The sequence below is a fragment of the Pinus tabuliformis genome, chromosome 8 (genome assembly GCF_031772625.1).
Source record: "Pinus tabuliformis cultivar Carrire ecotype Pingquan chromosome 8, CPIR1, whole genome shotgun sequence".
NCBI lineage: Eukaryota > Viridiplantae > Streptophyta > Pinopsida > Pinales > Pinaceae > Pinus > Pinus tabuliformis.
Genome location: NC_142294.1, coordinates 568,372,205 through 568,392,417, shown reverse-complemented (window position 1 = coordinate 568,392,417; position 20,213 = coordinate 568,372,205). Strand labels below are relative to the sequence as shown.

Sequence of the window (20,213 nt, the reverse complement as noted above, 5' to 3'; positions counted from 1 at the left end):
CCTCCTTGCCTTTAAATAAGCTTGGCCCCATATGCTCTCCTTGGTGGCCCCCACTTTGCCTCCAACTCACACTCCCTCTCTAATGGTGCACATTGCCTCCTTGGTGTCCCCCACTTTGCCTCCCAAAATCACACTTCTTTCTTTAGTGGTGCGCATGGCCTCCTTGTGGTCCCCACTTGAGTGTGGGAACCACTACACCCACATCTCCTAAGTCTGCTAGCACTACCCCGAGAGTCCCCACTAACCTCCTCAAATAGTAAACCAAAATTTGGGGACATTACAAGGAGGTAGAGAATTGTGATACTATTGAGGGGGATCCTAAAATATAGGATGATTTTGATGGTTTGTAATTATTTGTTGTAGCATGATGTCTTTTTTACTGTAGAGGCCATTTAGAAGCTCACCCTTTGTCCTTGTTTCAATTATGTATCATACTTGGTGCCATTTTACTATTTTCACCCTTACATGCTATATACATGGGAGAACTCTACATACTTGGTGTCTAATAGTTTGGATCACGGTTGCGGGGGAGTGCCCTTCTACCCACGAACCTGCTCCCAATTCGCGTTATGCTCGGGAGCTACTTGGGAGCGTGCTCTTGAAATCAGTCCCGAAGGGGGAGCGACTTCAGGAGCGCGCTCCCTTTAAAAGAAAAGCGCTCCTTGGTTTTTAGGGAGCGATTAGGGGAGTGGTTAGGAGTGGTCGCTCCTTGACCGCTCTCCTACGCTCCGGGAGTGATTTTTAAGTGGGGGAGCAGTCGGGGAGTGATCGCTTCTGACCGCTTGCCCTCATAAAAATCGCTACCATTGGTGCCGGAAAATGAGGCCGTGTGGCCGAGAGAGAGGGGCAACAAATGACAGCGGAGAGGGAGAGGAAATGGAGGGAAAGGGGAGGGGGAAAAGGATAAAAGTACCCTCACCCCTCCCATTATTCACAATTTCATCCATTGGAGAGCAAGAGGAGCAAGAGAGAGTTTGCAGCTTGGAGAGAGCAAGAGAGAGGAGGTTGGAGGAGTTTGAGGAGCTTCCAAGGGAGATTGGAGCTTGGGATTGAAGGCTAAAGAGGTAGGATCTACACTTTAATCTGACATTTCTTTTATGTTCATTGCTAAATAAATAAAAAAATATTCTTTATTTCCCATTCCCATTCCTCCATTTTTTGTAGACTCAAAACTTCAAACATCATGGCTATATGGCTTGGCATTTTCTTCTTGTTGGTTCCTTTTTGGTTATTATGGTGTTGGAGAGTAGGAGTGTTGATCATGATGAAGAAGAGGATGAAGAAGTGGGTTATAGTGGATTTGATGAAAAACCTGGAGAGGAGTACCTTGGTGAGGAGGAAGAGAGTGAACATGATGAGGCCTCAAAAACTAAACAAGACCAAACCCCATTGTGGAAATATGTTTCTAGGCCTGAAGGAAGGAAAGGGGGTGGAACCACTAAATTTGCATGCCTCCTTTGCAACAAAACTTACACAGGTTCATACACCCGTGCTAGAGGCACCTCCGTGGGAAAAGGCCATGGGATGCAGATAAACCAATAGGATTCAAAATTTGTGCAAGTGTGTCAATAACAGATAGAGCCATATACATAAGGGAAGAGGAGGAAGCCTAATACAATCTAAAAAATCAAAGGGTTTTTTTGAACATAGCTCACAATCACATCAACATGCACACAAAACTCCTTCAGCATCCTCCCATGGCAGTGGATATGGAGGCAAAGGAACAAACATCTCTTTAAGGCGTAGCACCATATCAAATTTCCTTGATGAAGGGTGTAGGAATGATGTGGACTAAAAAATTTACCGGTTTCTCTATGCATGTGGGATACCACTCAATGTTCTTCGCTCACCTTATTGGCATGAAATGGTTTCTACCATAAATGATTCCCCAAAAGGATACAAGAGCCCTGGGTATGACAAGGCTAGAACCATTGGACTTGATCATGAAAAAGCAAAAATATTACATTCTTTGAGTAGAATGACAAATTCTTGGACTGAGCACGGGGTGTCTATTATATCTGATGGATGGACAAATGTAAAAGGCAAGTTATTGATAAGTGTTCTTATTGTGCCTGTTAGTGGTGCCATCTTTCTTTCAGAATATGATTACTCAGAGAAGTTCAAGACCGACATCAACATTGCATAACCATTACTTGAAACAATTAAACGTAGTGGGCCATACAATTAGGAGCACTGATAATGCTCCTAATTGTAAGGCAACGGGAGCAATTTTTGAGGATAAATACCCCAACATATTTTGGTCTGGGTGTTTGGTTCACACAATGAACCTTTTGATGCATGATATTATTAAGAACAAAAGACAACAATAAAAATGGATTGGTGATTTGTACAAGAGAGGCAAACACATGATAAAATTTATTACAAATCACAACAATACCCATGGGCTTTTATGCAGTCACTCAAGATTGGAGTTGCTGAAGATTGCGAAGACTAGATTTGCTAGCTATTACCTCACATTCAGGCGCCTTTTGAAGGTAAGAGAGTCATTGGCTAGCATGGTATCAAGTCCACAATGGTAGGTATTAAAGGACAGGGCTACAAATGCAGTTGGCAAGCAAGGTTTTGAACAGGTGGAGGAGATCGCTCTTCATGGTTTGTTTTGGGCACGTGTGAGGCAAGTATTGCAATTCACCAAGCCCATTTATAGCATGATTCGTTTTGCAGATACAGATAAACCAGTGATTGGGGAGGTGTATGAGCAGATGGATACCATGTTGGGGCAAATAAAAGATATTGTTCAAGAAGATGATCCCAACTTGTATACACTGATTCACAATTGTGTGTGTACACTGTGGAATAAACTTAATGTTCCACTACATGTCTTAGCGTATATTCTTATGCCAAAATGCTACTCTCCATCTTGGTTGGGCCAATTTGCACTTGGGGGTGGGGTTAGGATCAAACCGCATACAGATCTAGAGGTATCGAAAGGATATATGGAAGCATTAGACAAGTTGGTGCCTGACAAGGAGGAGTGTGCTAATCTATATTTTGAATTAGACAGATACTTCAGTTGCACTGGTTTGTTTGGTTCTTTGCATGCAATGGGAAATAAAGACAGATTTGATGCTCTTATATGGTGGGAAGCATATGTCGACATGGGACTTTTGCCAAAATTGGCAAAGAAAGTTCTCTCACAGGTTGTAAATACTTCTTCTGCAGAGAGGTGTTGGATCACCTATAGCTTCATACATAATGTGAGAAGAAATAGACTCAATGAAAACCGGGCGGAAAGCTTGGTTTATGTGCAGTACAACTTGAGGTTGTTGAGTCATTATTGTGATTGTGCTTATGAGGATCCAACATATAAAATTTGGGACAACCACCCAGAGGACAATAACTTGGAGGATGGCACTATACATCTTGAAGAATTGGAAGTAGAACTTATGAGAGATAATGATGAAGCAACAACACCATGCCACCCCCACCATCCAGTAGCAATGCTAGTGCTCGAGTTCCAAGTATTGTTCCTTTGTAGCCGCCGCCTCCATATACATCCTCATGTCGAGGGCATGTGCCTTCTGGTTCTAGGCGTGCCACTGTGCGGGAGGAGACTCCTAGAAGACCACCACGAGCTGCTAAAAAAATTAGACATTTCTCGTGGCGGCAAGAGGACGCTGTAGATAATTGATTTACTTGTCTTTTCTAGTTTCTAGTAGTTTTAATAACTGTTGACTCTTTCAAATTTATTATGATATTTTTTGTAAACAATATATCACAATTTAAGTTTGAAGTTGGCAATTATAACTCATTGGTAATGAATTATGAATATGATGCTTCGTGAAAGTTGAAAGTTGTTTCATTTCATTTCACATTAGATATTCTTTGTTGTAATGGTTACACTTAGCTTACAAGTACAACTTTGGTGATCAATTATGATAAATGTTATTTATTGAATTTTGAAAGCTTGAAACTTTAAGATTGATGAATCATGAGACTCAATATGTTGTATGTTACTAACTTGTGGACGTGGTTGATGTAGATTATAACTGCTAGATGATTGTTGTTATATGGTTCAATCTATGTTCTTTTTATGCTTTTTATATCTAATTCATCATTCTACATGCTTTTGTTGACATATATGCATCAAAATAAAAAATAAAAATAAAAAAAGTATATTATATAAAAAAATCGCTCCCAAACTGGGAGCTTTTGGAAATGTCGCTCTTGCTCCCAAGTAACCTTGGTTTGGATTATACTGTTGTACATGAATAAATCTTTTTCTAAATTAAAATTTGCATATTTTATGTAGCTTTTATTTGACTGGACCTTCAACCCACTTTTTAGGTCAGTTCCCATTAGGTCCTAGCTTGACAATAGCCTGATTCCAGTTCTGGTTCTGGTACTCCAACACATGTTGCATCTTAAAATTCTAATGTAATGATGATTGTGTGTCCTGCATGCAACAAACCCCATACTAGTTAAAACTTAATAGTACTAGTTTTCTTCTCCAAAGCATTCTTCTGAAGTCTTCCAAGCATGCAATGTCAGTAGATTATTGATCATTTTGCATCTTTTAGTAGTTCTAGGGAGTTAATTACTCCTAAGTTAATAGACTATAGTATCTTGAATTTACAGGAGTCAACATGTTGAGATTGGTCTTGAACAAAAGTCCTTTTAAAGAATGCTTCAAGTACATCTTAGAATATCCAAAATTTAATAATAAGCTTGGTGATTTATAGAAGTTGACCAGTGAATCCTGAGATTGGAAACCTCATGTTTCAAATACATCATAGTCATCTCAATATTGGATGTCTATTCGTTAGCTTTCCTTTTCCTTTATGGTTACTAGTTAGTACCTGGGCAAATTATAATTTTGAAAGCAGCTTTACTAGGATGTCAGTGCCATGGCTGTGTAGACAAACCACTGTTTGTTGCTATAATTATTAGTATATTTTGTATCATAACTCTTCTGTGGTTCTAGTACTCTATACCATAAACAGAAAAAAATTCTTTATCTCGAAGGAATCAATTAAACTCGTATCAAAGGGTAGGGTTTTTTTCTTATGCTTTATGTTAGAATGTCTCATGTGATATTCTTTCTTTCAGATTGAAAGAACTGTGCTCTTTCTGCTAGAACAGCAAGGATATCTAGCTGGCAGATTAGAAGCCTTAGGAGAAGAGCGGGAAATGCTAATGGAGCATAATGACTTGTCTTCTGTGCATGAACTTCAAGTAGCATACACTGACATTGGACAGGATCTATTGAAACTGCTGTATTTTGTTGAGATAAATGCAACTGGATTACGGAAGATACTGAAAAAGTTTGACAAGCGTGTTGGATACCGGTTCACGAACTACTATGTTACAACTCGTTCAAATCATCCTTATTCTCAGCTTCAGCAGGTCTTCAAACACGTGGTATGCATACATTTTAACTGTAAATGCACATAGATATATTTTTTAAAATACGTTGATTGAAGTGGCAGTCTTCTTTGGCTGGCTTTTTGTTTTCTATTGTTTATTTATAAAACTATTTAAACCTAAGAAAGATGAGGGATACTGTGCTTCTTTTGCAATCTATATGTACTGCAATTTTTTATTCAGACAATATTCTTCAGCAATAAAAGATAAGGAGGACCAAGCTTTTGCAAAGGATGCTATCAGATGAGCTTTTAGTGGAATAAGGTGCTGAATCTGGTACCAAAATGACAGGGGCTGGGTGCTGTTGTAGGTGCATTATCTCGCAATCTTGCAGAGCTTCGACATCATAGTGGAAGCTACTTATCTATTTATGATCAGCCCTCTGGAGTGCTAGTACCTCAGGTTAGGTAGTTCCTATTTCTATGAAAAATTTATAATGAATTGTGCCATTCTTTTAGAGCATGGTAATGCATTTCATTTACTAATTGCAAATTTCATGTCCAATATGAACATGTCAGGATCCCGTTGTTGATTCAATAAAAGCTGCAGTAGAGAGGCTGACACATTCAACAAACTTTCTAAGGTTCCTTGGACAACATGCTCTGATAATTGAGGAAGAGCTACCGAGTCATCCTGGAGAAGATGTGGAGAAACAAGAATTCCATCTCATGTCTTTGTCCTTAAACCTTGCTAGCACGTTCCTTTATATGGTCAATACTTACATAATTGTCCCAACAGCAAATGACTATGCGACCAGCTTAGGAGCTGCTGCAACAGCGAGTGGATTAATAATTGGATGTATGCCTATTGCACAGTTGGTGTCTTCAGTTTATTTAAGTGCATGGTCAAACAGGTCCTATTTCAGGCCACTTCTTTTCAGCAGCATTTTTCTTGTCATTGGAAACCTGGTATATGCGATAGCATATAATCTGGATTCATTATACATTCTTCTGCTTGGACGACTTCTTTGTGGGTAAGTTATTGCCTTTTTTGCCAGTTATGTTTTTTTCTTTATGGACAAAATAATTTGTATTTGATGTTGGTTTTAACCCAAGAAATTTTTATCTCTTTGGCTGTTAGCCAGCTGAATTTGTAGTCCTCAGATACATGTATGATTTCTAATGATGCCATGTGAGAGCAACCCCTGGGCTATTAAAAAAATTTACTCTGAACATTACTGTTTTATGAAGACTATAGTAATAAAATAAACATTTGGGTTCTGTTATCACCAGTGTTGCGAATATCGCGATGTTTTCAAAAAATCACGATTTTTTAACTTTGACGATAAAATCGCCCAATTTGTATGAAGTTTTTTTTTTTCGAAAAAATCATTGAAAAAATCATGATTCGATAAGCAAAAATCATGGACCTCTGGGACACCACATTTTAAAAGCGATTTCATGGGTTTTATTTGTGATTTTTAGCATACAGCGGACTTGTTTGAGAGTTGAGGAGGAGAGGAAGGCGACTGCTAGGGCAGAGGAGGAGAAAAACGGAAGAGGTGACTACTAGGGCTACCCCTGCCACCAGTAGAGGATGTGGTTTACCTCCTACAGCTCCTAGTTCTTCAGCGTCTAGAGCACAACAGAGTCCACTGCCAACTCCACTGACGTCTACATCTAGAGGGAAAGGGAAAGCTATTGCATTTTCTCTCAAGAGGGGCAGAGGAAATCAGTTGTATTAGTTATTTGGTTCATTTCATTGTATATGACATTATGACTCATGATATGAGATACATTATTATATTTTTTGTTGATATTTTGAGGTTGAGTTGGGACTCAGGAGTTAGGACTTACTATTCAGGACATGATTCACTGTTATGTGTGATGTAGCACAAGAAATGATATTACACATCTTATATATTAGTTCTTTTATCATATTTATGTGTCAATGTATTTATTTTATGTTGTAGATGCTTTAGATATTAAAAAAATAAAAAATAAAATGAATATTTTTGTATTTTTCGATTCTTTCCCGACTTTTACCGATTTTTTCCTGATTTTTACTATTTTTTCCGATTTTTTCCCCTCGCCGATTTAATCCCGATCACAATTTTCGCAACATTGGTTATCACCCTGAAATTCCTACCCTGCAAATGCTGAAGGGAGTTTGGATAACACTAGGAGACAAGCCACTATCATGTTGCTTATTTTCTCTCACTTCGAAGTTAGATCTTGCTAACTTCATGGGGGTATTCCTAACTGATCTAGGGGGTGAACATTTGAAACAATAAATGATTACTAACACCCTAAATCTAAAAAAACTTGCTATTCTGTATCAAATCTGCAATAAACTATAAAAACAACAAGTAGGAAGCTGTCTAAAATGTTGATTTCTGTAGCATCGGATGTGCTCTAGCCTCGATATTTTGCAGAGAGGCTAAGACACATGCATTCTCCGAGACCCAGAAATCGTTTGGGAAAATTCCACCTAGAGATGGTTTAATTAAAATAATTAATCATTTTTAATGTGTTTCTAAGTCTAAACTTAGGAAATGAGATTAAGTAAAGGGTATTAATTAAATCTGGTGCGAATCTTTTAGAAGAAGACGAGGAACAATTCCCAGTTAATCTTATCCTTTGATTATGTTTTAATCTTGGCCGTTGGTGCTCCAACGAGAAATTATAAGGAGCTTGATGGGCACTTGGAGAACACATCAAGAGAGTGAGATCTAGAGATCAAATTTTTTAAGAGTAGCAACGTTGAGTTGCCGGAGAGAGATCGAGTGATCTTCTTGCAATGAGGGGCAGGGATAGTAGACCGAAGAGGATTTTTCTAGTTCCGGAGAGTGCAAGGCAGAGAAGGCATCAAGAGGTTCATAGAGGCAACAAAGTGCTTCAGAGGGAGTCCAAAATTCAGCTGGGAAAGTCGACATCTTGTGCCAGAAGTTGGGGTGTGAGACCGAAGACCAGAGGGTCGAATTTCCAGTCAGTATAAGGTCAAAGGAGGAGGTGACGCAATTCCTAGAGGCTGTGATGCAGATTTGCGTAGGCTAACGCAGAAAGAGCATGGGGCTAACCATCCAAAGCGTGGATTAGATCTGAATCACCATTAACAATGTGAGAATATTTCTCATTACCTCTTTGCTAGTTTTTTCTCTATATTATATTGCCAGTCTGGGCATCTCAAGATTTGTACTCAGACTACTACTGCATAATAATTAAAACCCTCAGCTGCTGCATCGATTTTCCCACATTGGGTTTTTCCGTGGACGTTTGTCCAAAAACAACAGTGTATATGTGTGTGTGTTTATTTCTTTCCATTGCTGTATTTTGTTTGAGCAATATTTTTGTGAATGCTGTAGTAGATTTTATTTCGATGTTTACTGTGTAACACTGTAAATAACTTGATTCAGAAAATAATAGGTAGGAGAAATTTAATTAGTAGTTGCAGTAGGGAATCTTGTCACCGATTTTTCAAATGGTATCAAAGTACAGGTGAAGGAGAGAAGAGCTTAGTTGTAGGCGGAAGAGGGAGTTCGAAAATTTCTGTGTAGGCAACAATTCGAAACCCGAGAGTGACTGCGCAGTCCATTAGCCAAGAGGGCTAATTTTCGTGGGAAATTACTTCTCTGGGTGAGTCGATAGACAATTAATTTTTTGGATCGAAGATTCGCAGAGGCAAAGAGAGGAGCGTAGCAATTTCCACGCGGAGCAGATCTCCAACTGTGACATAGTCATTTTGCAGCAATTGCTGGCAAAGTAGCATCAGAAGGAAAAAAAAGCACACTCTGAGGGAATTCTTTCCTCAAAGGACTTTTAGCCAAGAAGTTTGAATTTTCCAAGCAGAGTAACAATAGTTGTGTGCGAGATTTCTCACTCCAGAAGGGAGTGTGAATCGCTGGGCAACAACTGCGCAAAGGAGAAGAGGAAGAAGTTCGATTTTTTGAGAGATGGCATGAGCTAGGTTGAGAGATCAAGATCAGTTGGAAGGAGCCTCCAACTATGTGATCTGGAAGGCTAAAATTTCTTGCCTTATAGATGAACATGATCTTAGGACTTATATCAATAGTGTGGTAGTTGTACCCGCAGATGCAGTTCTGCTTCAGAAATACAAGAAGGAGATGGCGAAAGCTAAGAGGTTGATCCTTGATGGAGTTCGAGATCACATAGTTTCTTACATAGCTAGAAAAGATATTGCTCAGAAGATGTGGAAGGCCCTAGCAGCTTTGTACGAAGGATCTTTTGAGCAGCAAAAGATGTATCTTGTGGAGAAGGTGAGATGCACGAAAATATTGGAACTGATTACGTCAATCATATGAGAACTTTATACACCCACCTGGAAAAGCGAGATAAGGAGATGGAAACCATGAAAGCTAATCATGATAGGGAAATTAATTCTATGCAAAATAAGTTATTAACTATGGATGAAGAAATGACTATCATGACATTCGATTATAATAATCAGTTGGCTACCATGCAAGAAAATCATAAGAAAGAGATAAACTCTATGCAACATTGCTTGATGACCATAAAGGCAAAGGACAACAAAGTAATAAAAGTTATGGAAGCTAGTCAGGTATGTCTTCAGAATAAGTTATTGACCATGGAGGAAGACCATGCTAGGGAAATCAGTGCTATGAAGGTTGAACACTCTAGCCAGATGGATGCCATTACAATAAAGGTACAGAAATTTCAACAACGGTCAGAGGATGAAAGAAATAAGGAGATGTCAATAGATCTGAAGCCTCCTTATTTGCTGCAACAAGCTCCATCTTATTATGAGGAGGTCATTGGTTCCATTGAAAAGTGGTTAATTGAAGGTGACCCGGATAAAACAGAAAACGATAAAAATCAGATGCAAGATGAAGAAAGACATGTCACGCATATCTTACATACTTCATCTGAAAGTTTTGAAACAGAATGTTCCACATCGTCAGTGATACAACTTGCCACAAAGAAAAAGTGCAAGAGAAAGAGAATGAGAAAGTGATTTGATGCATCATATGGCCATGAGAAGTTTGATTTTCGGATAGAAGAAAGTCCTACAGTATGCAGAATTGGACATGGCACATCCAAGAAGCAGCCGACAGATTTGCCTGAAAGCATGCAAATGCTCAGTATACACTATATTGAACGCATCTGATGCCATGTGGCATCCTCTGTATTTCTAACCCTACTCCTTGTCTTTTCAGCATTTCATTTCTGTCTTAGGATTAGATTTACTTTTCATGTTACTAGATAGTTAATAAATGAAGAGCTTATATCTTTTCTGTGCTTAATGTTATATGATGATTTTTCGATGGACGCTACTTATGTTTTGTCGTGTGTTGCGTGGATGCAGATTCTGGATTCTCACATTCCTACATTGCAGCAACGTCTCCCCAAGTAAAGCCAGATGTTGACCACTACATGTCAACGATCCATAGTAGTACACCCCCTTTTTTCGCAAAGGGGATAATGCTTGATCAATGTGTCTATGCCGTCCGACTATTATCATTAGCTGATCATGTTATATTGTAAGCCCAGTTTGCATGTGTAAATTGTAAATAATCTCAGAAGATCCGTGTCATGTATGTAATTGCCTAGGTAAACCTAATTTTCTAGTGCTGATCTATGTTCCGGAAGGTTTTTTGTCTCACCGATCCATAATCTACAGAGTTTTCCTTCATCCTAACCCCAAAGTCGGAATGGATTTTGTCATTAGAATCTTAATGGAGTCCCAGTGTGCTAGATCGAGTCTATGTAAAAGTGATTTGAGAATAATCCTAACTATTTGGTTAGGTTATTTTATTACAAATTGCTTGATCTGCTAGATTATATTTGTGTCTCAGAACTGAGTAGTCTATGCGGGTCTATGTCAAATGGGTTTTCACCCTTGAGATGTAAAAATGTAAAAATCATGATTTAAAGTGTCTTGAGGGTTAGAAAAATAATTTATCCCCTCATAAATCCTAGGTCCTAGGTAATTTTAAATTTTCCAAAAGCTAAATTTGAGGGTCCTTTAAAAAATTAAATTTTAAGGGGTCCAGAGACTAAGGTTAAAGGATTATTTTGCGAAATTTTATGCCCTTAGTCCCTAGGGTTAAGTCAAAGTAAATTTTTTGAGGAAATTAATTCAAAAAAATAATTTTTGAATTAATTAAAATGCATTTAATTGATAATTTCGAATTTCCTCAATAATTTAATTTCCACGGATGAGATTAAAAAATTTGTTGATCCTCATCAACGATCGAGATTGCTTTGACAAGGATCACTCGAGCTAGCTGTTGGGAAATTTTTCTTTCAATAGGAGGTGAGTTGTCAATTGAGATCATTCGATCTTTGAGTCGTGTGCTGAGTGAAAGCTCTCTTGTAATCATTTTTCATGTGCAAATAAAGAAAGACTTTGGGGTTAATCTTTGCTAGTGTTACTCTTCAGAAAAATGTTGTAAGATGTTTTAGTTCTTGCATAGATTTACTTTCAGCCATTGATGTTAACTTATTGAAGAGTGATTTAGACACAGGTATCTTGTCTGATCACTGGGGTTGGAATGATAGTTTAATTTCTGAATATAATGGCAAGCATCTCCATTAAATATGAATTTCATTGTCGTTCTCTCTTTCTATGTTAATAGTTGAATTAAGTTGTGCAGGAAGTCCTTGATTTTGAGATCACCGGGCGTTCGGGGAAGTCTTCGGTTGGACCAGCCAACTCTTGGATAGCATTTTCTGAAGAGCCCATTTGGTTTCGATCCCGGGCTTATCATTAGAACTTCCGTTGTGGATGCATGAAGGGTTTTCTGAAGCACCTCACCTTAAATTTAAAATTAAAAAAAAATATGTGTGGCATAATGACAGATCTGGCTACTTAGAGCCTTTAACTTGTGAATACTGTAATTATTTAGTTGTTTTTTTTGGGTTTTTCGTTTCATCACTGTATATTTTGTTTTAGGTGTTTTGTTTTTGTTTCTGTCATTACAGGTTGCAGATTTGAAGGTGGGGTTCAATCCTGAAGTCGGATCTAGACCCTGAAGGGTAAAATTTGGTCTCAGAATCATTTTTTTGCAAGTGAACAGTTCTGCTACATGGGGTTTCATTTTTGTGGCAGGAAATTTTTTCGAAATTTTTTTAGGAGATCACTACCACGCGCCTGTGTTCATCCTTCTCTTCATTAATCGTAATTGCTTCAACGCTGCCAACAAAACTTTCTAGCAGTCTCATCTCTCTCCCACGGTCTATCCCTCATTTCCTTCACGCAAATCTGTCCTCAAACCCTGCAAAATCGCTTCCATTCCTCACCCTTCACCATTCTCGGCTTGAATCACCACCTATCCCAGCGTTCTTTCCTCGACTTTCTTCCTCACCCATCAGCTCTTCCTCGCATTTTTGCTGCCTATCTCCCTGCGTCCATTTACCATTCAAAACCTGCGTAAGACCCTTCCTATCTACCGTCGATCTCTCCACATTGAGCTGTCGATCTCCTCTATCCATCAACGCAGCCATCCAAAAATTTCTCATGCAGTTGCTCACTTCACCTGCGTCCTGCCATTTCTCACGTCCCTCTCCATGCATTTCCCATGCTGCAACTCGCATCTCTTCAATCATTTGCTGCTTGCTGCATCAAACCCGCAACATCCATCAACGTCCATCTGCTCCCACGCAGCCATATATCCGTCTCTCCCTTGTTGTCCTCTCACGCCCCTCACTCCCGCAACGTCCATATCCCTAAGCCTCCCACGTGCTTTTTCTATTGTCAAATTTCCTCATCAACACTCGGCCTTCCCATTTTTTGCTGTTCGTCGAGCTACCATTGTTGCTCTCTGTGTGCCGTCGAAAGCTCCTGCCGTCGCAAACCTGTAGAAACAACAACAAACATTCGATTCTTTTCATGTGCTATGTGACTAGGGTTCATATCAGTCTATATGCATTGGTCCACTTCATAGGATAGATATATATTCACTTAGATTTTCATTTTTTAGCTAGGTTTTATATATATTTCCTTTATTTTAGTTTATGAATTTAGTTAAAATTTAAGTTTTAGTTTAGATAGATTTTGATTTTGTTTTATGTATATATTTATTAGATTTAACATAAAAAATTCGGTTTTGTTTTGAATTTTTTATTTTTTTTCAGTTGATTTTTTTTAGTTTAATGATTTCAATTTTGTATTTAAAAAAAATCTAAGAAAAAAATAAAAATTATAACAATAAAAAATAAAAAATTCCAAAAAGCATAAAAAGATTTTTAGGTTTTGTTTAGTCTTATTTTATGATTTTGATTTATATTTTAATCATTTAAAAAAAATAAAAAAGTTTAAAGGTCCAAAAACATTTACAAAAATATAAATTTTTTCTGAGCAAATTGGATGTGTTTGGTCACTTTAAAATTTGAAAAATACTTGTTGGTCATTCATTGCATTAAGTCTTGCTTAGCGAATTGAGAAAAGGATTTTCTAAGTTTGTGGATTTAAAATTTCCTTGTGCTAAAATTTTTTGTGGTATTCACAGTTAAATGTGCCTAGATTCTTATATCTAAAGATTAACAGTGGTTAGCATTTGAAATTTCATGGTTGAGTAATGAATTCACATCTTTAGAAATTTAATTACTGGAGCTTTACTAAGTCATTGAAATTGATCGTTATTGCTTGATTGTTTTAATACTTATTGTATGCTAGACATTTCAGTAAGTATTCTCAAGCAATTGTTAAAAGGTTTGTTCATATTTCTATTTCATAAGCAGCAACAAACCAATTACTCAGTTTTCACTTCATCTAGCGAAGGCACTGGTCTTAAACATTTAAAGATCTAATCAAATTTTAAATATCGATCAATTGCTTGTTTCCCCCCGCTGTGTCTCCCAAGCCAGCTGATTCCTAGTTGGTCATCCTTTATTCCATAGGGTCTACCCCCCTTAGCCTAGGGAGACGGCTTAAACGGAGAGATCGGGGATCAGGGTGACAGCACCTGGTCTGAGTGTTGTCGCGGTGCTTAGACATTCTGCGTGACAACAGAGTGCATCCTTAGCACGATCATGTAGAGGTTCTTGAAGGCTTCTGGTGTGGGCGTTAAAGTCGCCTAGAATGATGATCTAACCAAGGGTCAAATAATGGGAGATGTCAGCATAAAGATCAAGAAAAGGGCCCCCCTCGGACTCTCTATGAAGTGCAAAGTGTGATGATGCAGGGGGAAGTAGAAAACTGCAATGTAGCTATCTTGAAGCAGGGAACTCTTCTGGTGGAATTAGACACTCAAATATCTAGTGTGTTCATCTGATGAAATCATAGTAACTCGACCCTTGAGGGAGTCACGTACAAGACAAGCAACCCCCTCTGAACCTCTGACACTATTAGACTGTCTCTTGCCTGCATGACCATATCCAATGGTACCCCTAAATTGGGGGCAGTGTTCGCATGGGACTAGCATGTGTCTTGGTGAGGAAAAGGTGGTCATGGGATCCGATAGCATCACAAAGTGTACTTGGTGAGGACCAAAACATGCCATTGCAGTTTCAGCATCCTGTGGAGATGACAGGGCAACTCCCCCTAAAATGTCACCCATTTGAATGAGACCGCCTTTTAGCCCAACGGGGCGTCCGAATCCTAGATGATAGCTTTGAGATCTTGGATGATTGGTCACTTCGCCTATTTCCATGCAGTTGCAATCCAATATCTAGCTTGCTTGAGTTTTGCTTGTTTTGTTCTCGTGAGATCGACATCTAGGAAGATCCTCTGAGAGGGTGGGAGCGAAGTCAACCTTCTTTTAGCCTAGATTGCTCTAAGTTGCTCCTCCAACATCTAAAAAACAGAGGAAGAGTGTGGAGTTAGGCCCCATCTAAGCTCTCTCAACAGTAAGGTCCTTCAGATCCAAGGTGTGTTGGATAAAAGAAGTGCCTATTTGAAGGGGTTCCAGGGGGGACACCAGAGGTGGTAGTCCATGAACTTTTAGATTTAGTTCACGAGATCTATGGAGAGACTCTTCATTCAACTTCTCTTGTACCACTCCAACCACAATGAGCGGGGGTGGTTGTTCCCTTTTCCGGACCACCTTAACCTAAGAATTAAGAGTTTGTTGTTGTGTTTCTATTTCCTGTTTAATGGAGGCTTGTCGCTATCTTATTTCTTGTTGCAGAGTTTTAAGGTTAAAAATTTATGTTATGTGTGGGGGAATCTATAGCTAGTTGTTGTAAATGTATGTTCTCCTATTGTTTCATTTCAGATACCAACTATTTGAGGTCAACTACTTCTGTGTAGAGTTGTTTATTTATTGTCTCAAGGTCTTCCACCCTACATCAAGCACTTGACTTGGGCTGCCAAAAAAGAGAAACCCCGTTCTAAGGAAATATTAGCGGGGCTGCATATTTCCTGGTGGTTGTCGTTGTTATGGGGGAACTATTTCTACTCTATAGTTGTTTCCATTCCCATGGGCGGGGTTGAAGGTGGGGATTCTACCATTGACAGAAACCCTAATAGCCTCCTTTGACAAATGCTTCTTTCTTGGTCAAATCTATAAGTGGTGCTACCAACTGAGAAACCCCCTTAATGAACAACTTATAGTAGGTGCAAATACCCAAGAATCCCCTCAACATTGTCATGTTCTTGGAAGTAGACCAATCAATGATGGCTCAAGTCTTCTCCTGATTCACTTGCACCCCTTCTCCCCCAATCACGTGCCCCAAATAAAGAATCTCAGTCAAACCAAACTTGCACTTGGATAGCTTGGCATAAAATTGATATTCCTCCAATATCCTCGACACTTCCTCTAAGTGCTGCAGATGTTCCCCCCATGTTTTGTTGTATACCGAATGTCATCCAAGAAGATTAACACATATTTTTGCAATTGCTTATTGAAAACATGGTTCATACATGACTAGAAGGTAGCAGGTGTGTTGGTCAACCCAAAAGGCGTAGCCAGAAACTCATAATGACCATAGTGACGTTTAAAAGAAGTTTTTGGAATATCCTGCTCTCTGAATCTAATCTGGTGGTAGCTTGAGTAGAGATCAATCTTGGAAAACTATTTTGCCCCCCTTTAATTTGTACATCAAATCATCAATTCTCGGAACGGGGTACTGATTTTTTGTAGTCTTCTTATTTAATGCCTTGTAGTCGATGCACATCCTGAGGGATCCATCTTTCCTCTTGACTAGGACAACTGATGAAGCAAATGGGCTAGAACTAGTGCAAATGTGGCCAAGTGCAAGAAACTCCTGAATAGTCTTTTCGATCTCATCTTTATATGCCTTGGGAAGCCTATATGGGGTGGTGATGACTACCCAGACCCTCTATTACCAGATTCGGGACAATAACCACTGTTCATGGAAAAAAACGTAGCAGAAATCAGACGACACGAAAAATGACGTTTTCTATGCTCGTTCTTTTTTTTATTGGTGAGAAACTCACTTTTTAAGAAAGATCGTTTCTTACAGTTGATTGATGCAAAACGTTCATCCGTTTTCCCTGCAATGTTTTTTGTTTCTCCTCGGTTTCTCCTTTGTTTAGCGGTTATTGTTCCCAACTCGATGCAAACTCCTGTTAACTCCCTTCCAAAAACTCACTGCATGCAAACTAGTTTCCTTTTCCAGTTGTGTAGTGTGCATGCACATTGCAAACTAGTGTTTGCGAATCATGATGGCTCGTAAGGAAAAGCTTGAGGCAGATTTTAGTTGCAAAGAAGAGCAGATACAAAAGATGCATCTAAGGTGCAGATTAGGTCCAAGCAGATGAGATAGGTAGATCAGATCTAACGAGAGGAGAGGAGGAAGTGAGTACAAGGAGCCCGAGTTAGCTTCACGCTCCTAACCAATTATCTTTGTAAATATTGGGTAAGGTAATCATAGGGCTCATTTCTAGTTTCTGGTAACATAGGTAGGAACATGTATTTTGTATGATGAAGCATGTCCACAATGTTGAGTATGTTGTGATTGATGTCAAAGCATGAGTTAGTGCAGGATGCAGAGTACATGTAGGTGTCATCATTGATGTCAGGGTTTGGAGGTCATTGATGTGATGGGTTCACGAGATGATGCAACATAACCATGAAACCCTAGTTGGAGTGGAAACCTTAATTAAAGGGATGAAACCCTAACCCTAGGGTTTGGATCCTTTGTGTAGTTAATGGTGATGCAGTTTGATATGATGATGATGTAGGGTCATGGATGTTATTGATAAATGAACAACTTGAAGACACCCTAGCTCTAGGGTTTTGTTCCTTGGATGATGGAGACATCTTGTCTTTGTTGGAGTAGCAGACCAGTGGGTTTACCTCTATAATCCTTGTCAGTAAATTCTACTGGTCATGCTGATTTCGATGCTATGTGGAGCATTCCGTGGGTCCTCACAGTTTGTGAGATATAACCAGTCGAAGTCAAAGCCCCAGTTCATGATCCAAAACCCCAAAGGGTTGCTGTATGATTAATGAAGTGGAGGCATTCCATTGATTGATAATGTGGTATTGAGTAATTGACTATCCTTGCAGATTAATGATGTGGCAATCTCTTCACAATTGGCAGCCATAGCATAAAGTTGAAAACCCTGATTTGGCTAGGGTTTGAATAAAAATTATGAGTCAAAATTTAACTTATTTTTGGGCTCCAAATTAATTTAAAATTATATTTTGGGTTAAATCGTAGAAGAGTTTGGAAAAATAAATTTGTTCCAAAGTCAAATGGTAATAATAATAATAATAACATTTAAAAGGGCCAAAATATTCACATAATTATCTTCCATGGTTAAAAATTAAATTTGGGGCTCATGTCATTTCGCAACAATTAAAAAAAAATAAAAAATTATGTTGAATTCCCTTCTCCTAATTGAGGGTCAGCTAATCTAGAAGGCTCTATGGCTTATATAAAGGAAATGAAATGAAATTTTAATGTCCACAAGATTAGATATAGTCTATGGGACCACTAGCTTCCCTGCTTTTTTCCTTCTGCAATTCAATCCTCTTATTATTCAAATTAATGATGAGTTGACCCAACCTTCTAAAGACAATGCCAAGAAACCGATGTTAACATACAGTTGTAACATCTCTGATGTCTCTAAAAGGATCACATTCCAAAATGAAATGTTTTTCCGATTCCACTACCCTAGAAGTGCAAAAATCACACACCCGTTCTTCCCAAGCTTCTTTAGGTCTTTTCCATCAACCTGTTTCACACTATAGTTGATGCGAGTTAGCTCTTAATCGGGCAATAAGAATATTTGCTCCATGAAATGCTAGCTCCAATGTACTCTTTTTGTTGGAGATCACAAGTGGGGTTGAATTCTTGAACATTGTATTTCTTCTTTCTACGCAACTCTTTTTCCCATATACACTTATGAAACTTCTCCATAACAAAACTCTTTAAATCCTTGCTATTTGTGGGACATGCATTGAGGTAAATATTCCATTTTTGCATCCATTTGTTGTTTTTTCTCATCCATGATTTCTTTTTTTCTCTCAAAGAACAAGAATTTGAGTCATCATCTAAAGCGAAATCTGAAGGATTATTTTGAGAAGGGTTCTCCACATTATTTTTTTTCTTTTGTGCCATGTCGTGAATTCCTTATAGCAGCTTGGGCAAGTACGACTTGATTTTCAATCCTTGGAATTTTCCCTGCCTCAGCAAGTTTTGAAATTTAATTTTGGTTTTGTGGATCATATGAGAAATTTTTGGGGATTTGTTTTGGTCTTACGATATTAAGAAAATACCTCTGAAGTTAGCTAACACCATGACTCAGATGGGTTGAATTCTTCCTTGAATAGAATTTCTCAACAACTCTGTGACAAATCAAAGAAGGGTTTTTGTCTTTTCACTTGATCTTACTGGGGTTTCGCTGGGCCTTTCGAACTTGTCTTGCAGGTATTTTAGCTTCGACCTATGGATTCCTATAGCAACACTTTGATCCACTCATACCATAACACTTCTCTTTAGAATGATAAACGCCAATTCTGGAAATTATTCATAGCATGTTTGACTGTAATCATTGAGCAATTGAAGGTGTTCCTTTAAACCTAATTTGAGGAAGGGGTCCTGATATCAGATAAAAAGGCCAAACTGTGAAAATTCCTAGACTTTAGGAACCCCTACTGCAGCAAATCTGAATCTACTTCAACTACTTGATTTTTAAATTATATTCATCAAGTTATTCTTCTGAATACTGAAGCAAATTACTTTTGCAACCTACACTAATTAAATATTTGATCTCATGAAAGAGAAAACAGAGCAAAGAACAAGATACATAGAACACACTTATTTTTGGACACAATAGTTCACGGGAAAACCCAATGCGGGAAAACTGGTGCAACGGTTCTGAGGGTTTATTATTATGTAGGAGAAATATTTGAATACAAATCAAGGATGCTCATCTAGCAATCCTTTACAGAGAAAATACTTGTAGAAAATCTGTGTGAGTTTTACCTCACTTGACCCGGAAAATTTTTGGTTGATCCAGCACAAGACTGCCTAACCCTGGCTACTTCTGCACTGGCTTTGCGTCAGCCCTGTGTCACCTTCTCTGCCCTCTGGGTCAGCTCTCCTCGCTGTTTTGGCAGTTTCGGGCAATTCCGACAGTTTTGAGCTATTCCGGCAATTCTGGCTGTTCTGACAGTTCTAGATTCTACATGACAGACAACTTTTCTGCGTCATCTCTCCCGGCTACTGTGCTATCTCTGCGTTAGCTCTCCCGGTTTTCCATCTGTTCTCGACGATTTTGGTAATTCTTGGCAGTTTCAGCTATTCCAGCAGTTCTGGAATCTACGTGATAGGCAACTTTTCTGCGTCAGCTCTCCCGACTACTGCGCTGCCTCTCTGCAAGCTCTCTCCACCTCTCTGTCAAGTATTCTTCGAAAAGTCCTTCTCCCGGATTCTCATTGCCCCTCTGCTGCAAGATCTCCCCAATCTATTTTCCTCTTGAGAACTTCTCACCTG

General features: G+C 38.7%; 1 protein-coding gene across 5 annotated transcripts in view; it reads left to right on the top strand.

The window, feature by feature from the left end:
* The window catches only part of LOC149236731 (SPX domain-containing membrane protein OsI_17046-like), a 396,789-nt gene that overhangs the window by 213,974 nt on the left and 162,602 nt on the right, over positions 1 to 20,213 (top strand). For all 5 annotated transcript variants that reach the window (XM_089372475.1, XM_089372472.1, XM_089372474.1 and 2 more), the window contains 3 exons: positions 5,071 to 5,382; positions 5,677 to 5,787; positions 5,904 to 6,358. In XM_089372475.1, coding sequence (XP_089228601.1) covers positions 5,071 to 5,382; positions 5,677 to 5,787; positions 5,904 to 6,358 — 878 coding nt within the window. The remainder of the gene's footprint in view (positions 1 to 5,070; positions 5,383 to 5,676; positions 5,788 to 5,903; positions 6,359 to 20,213) is intronic.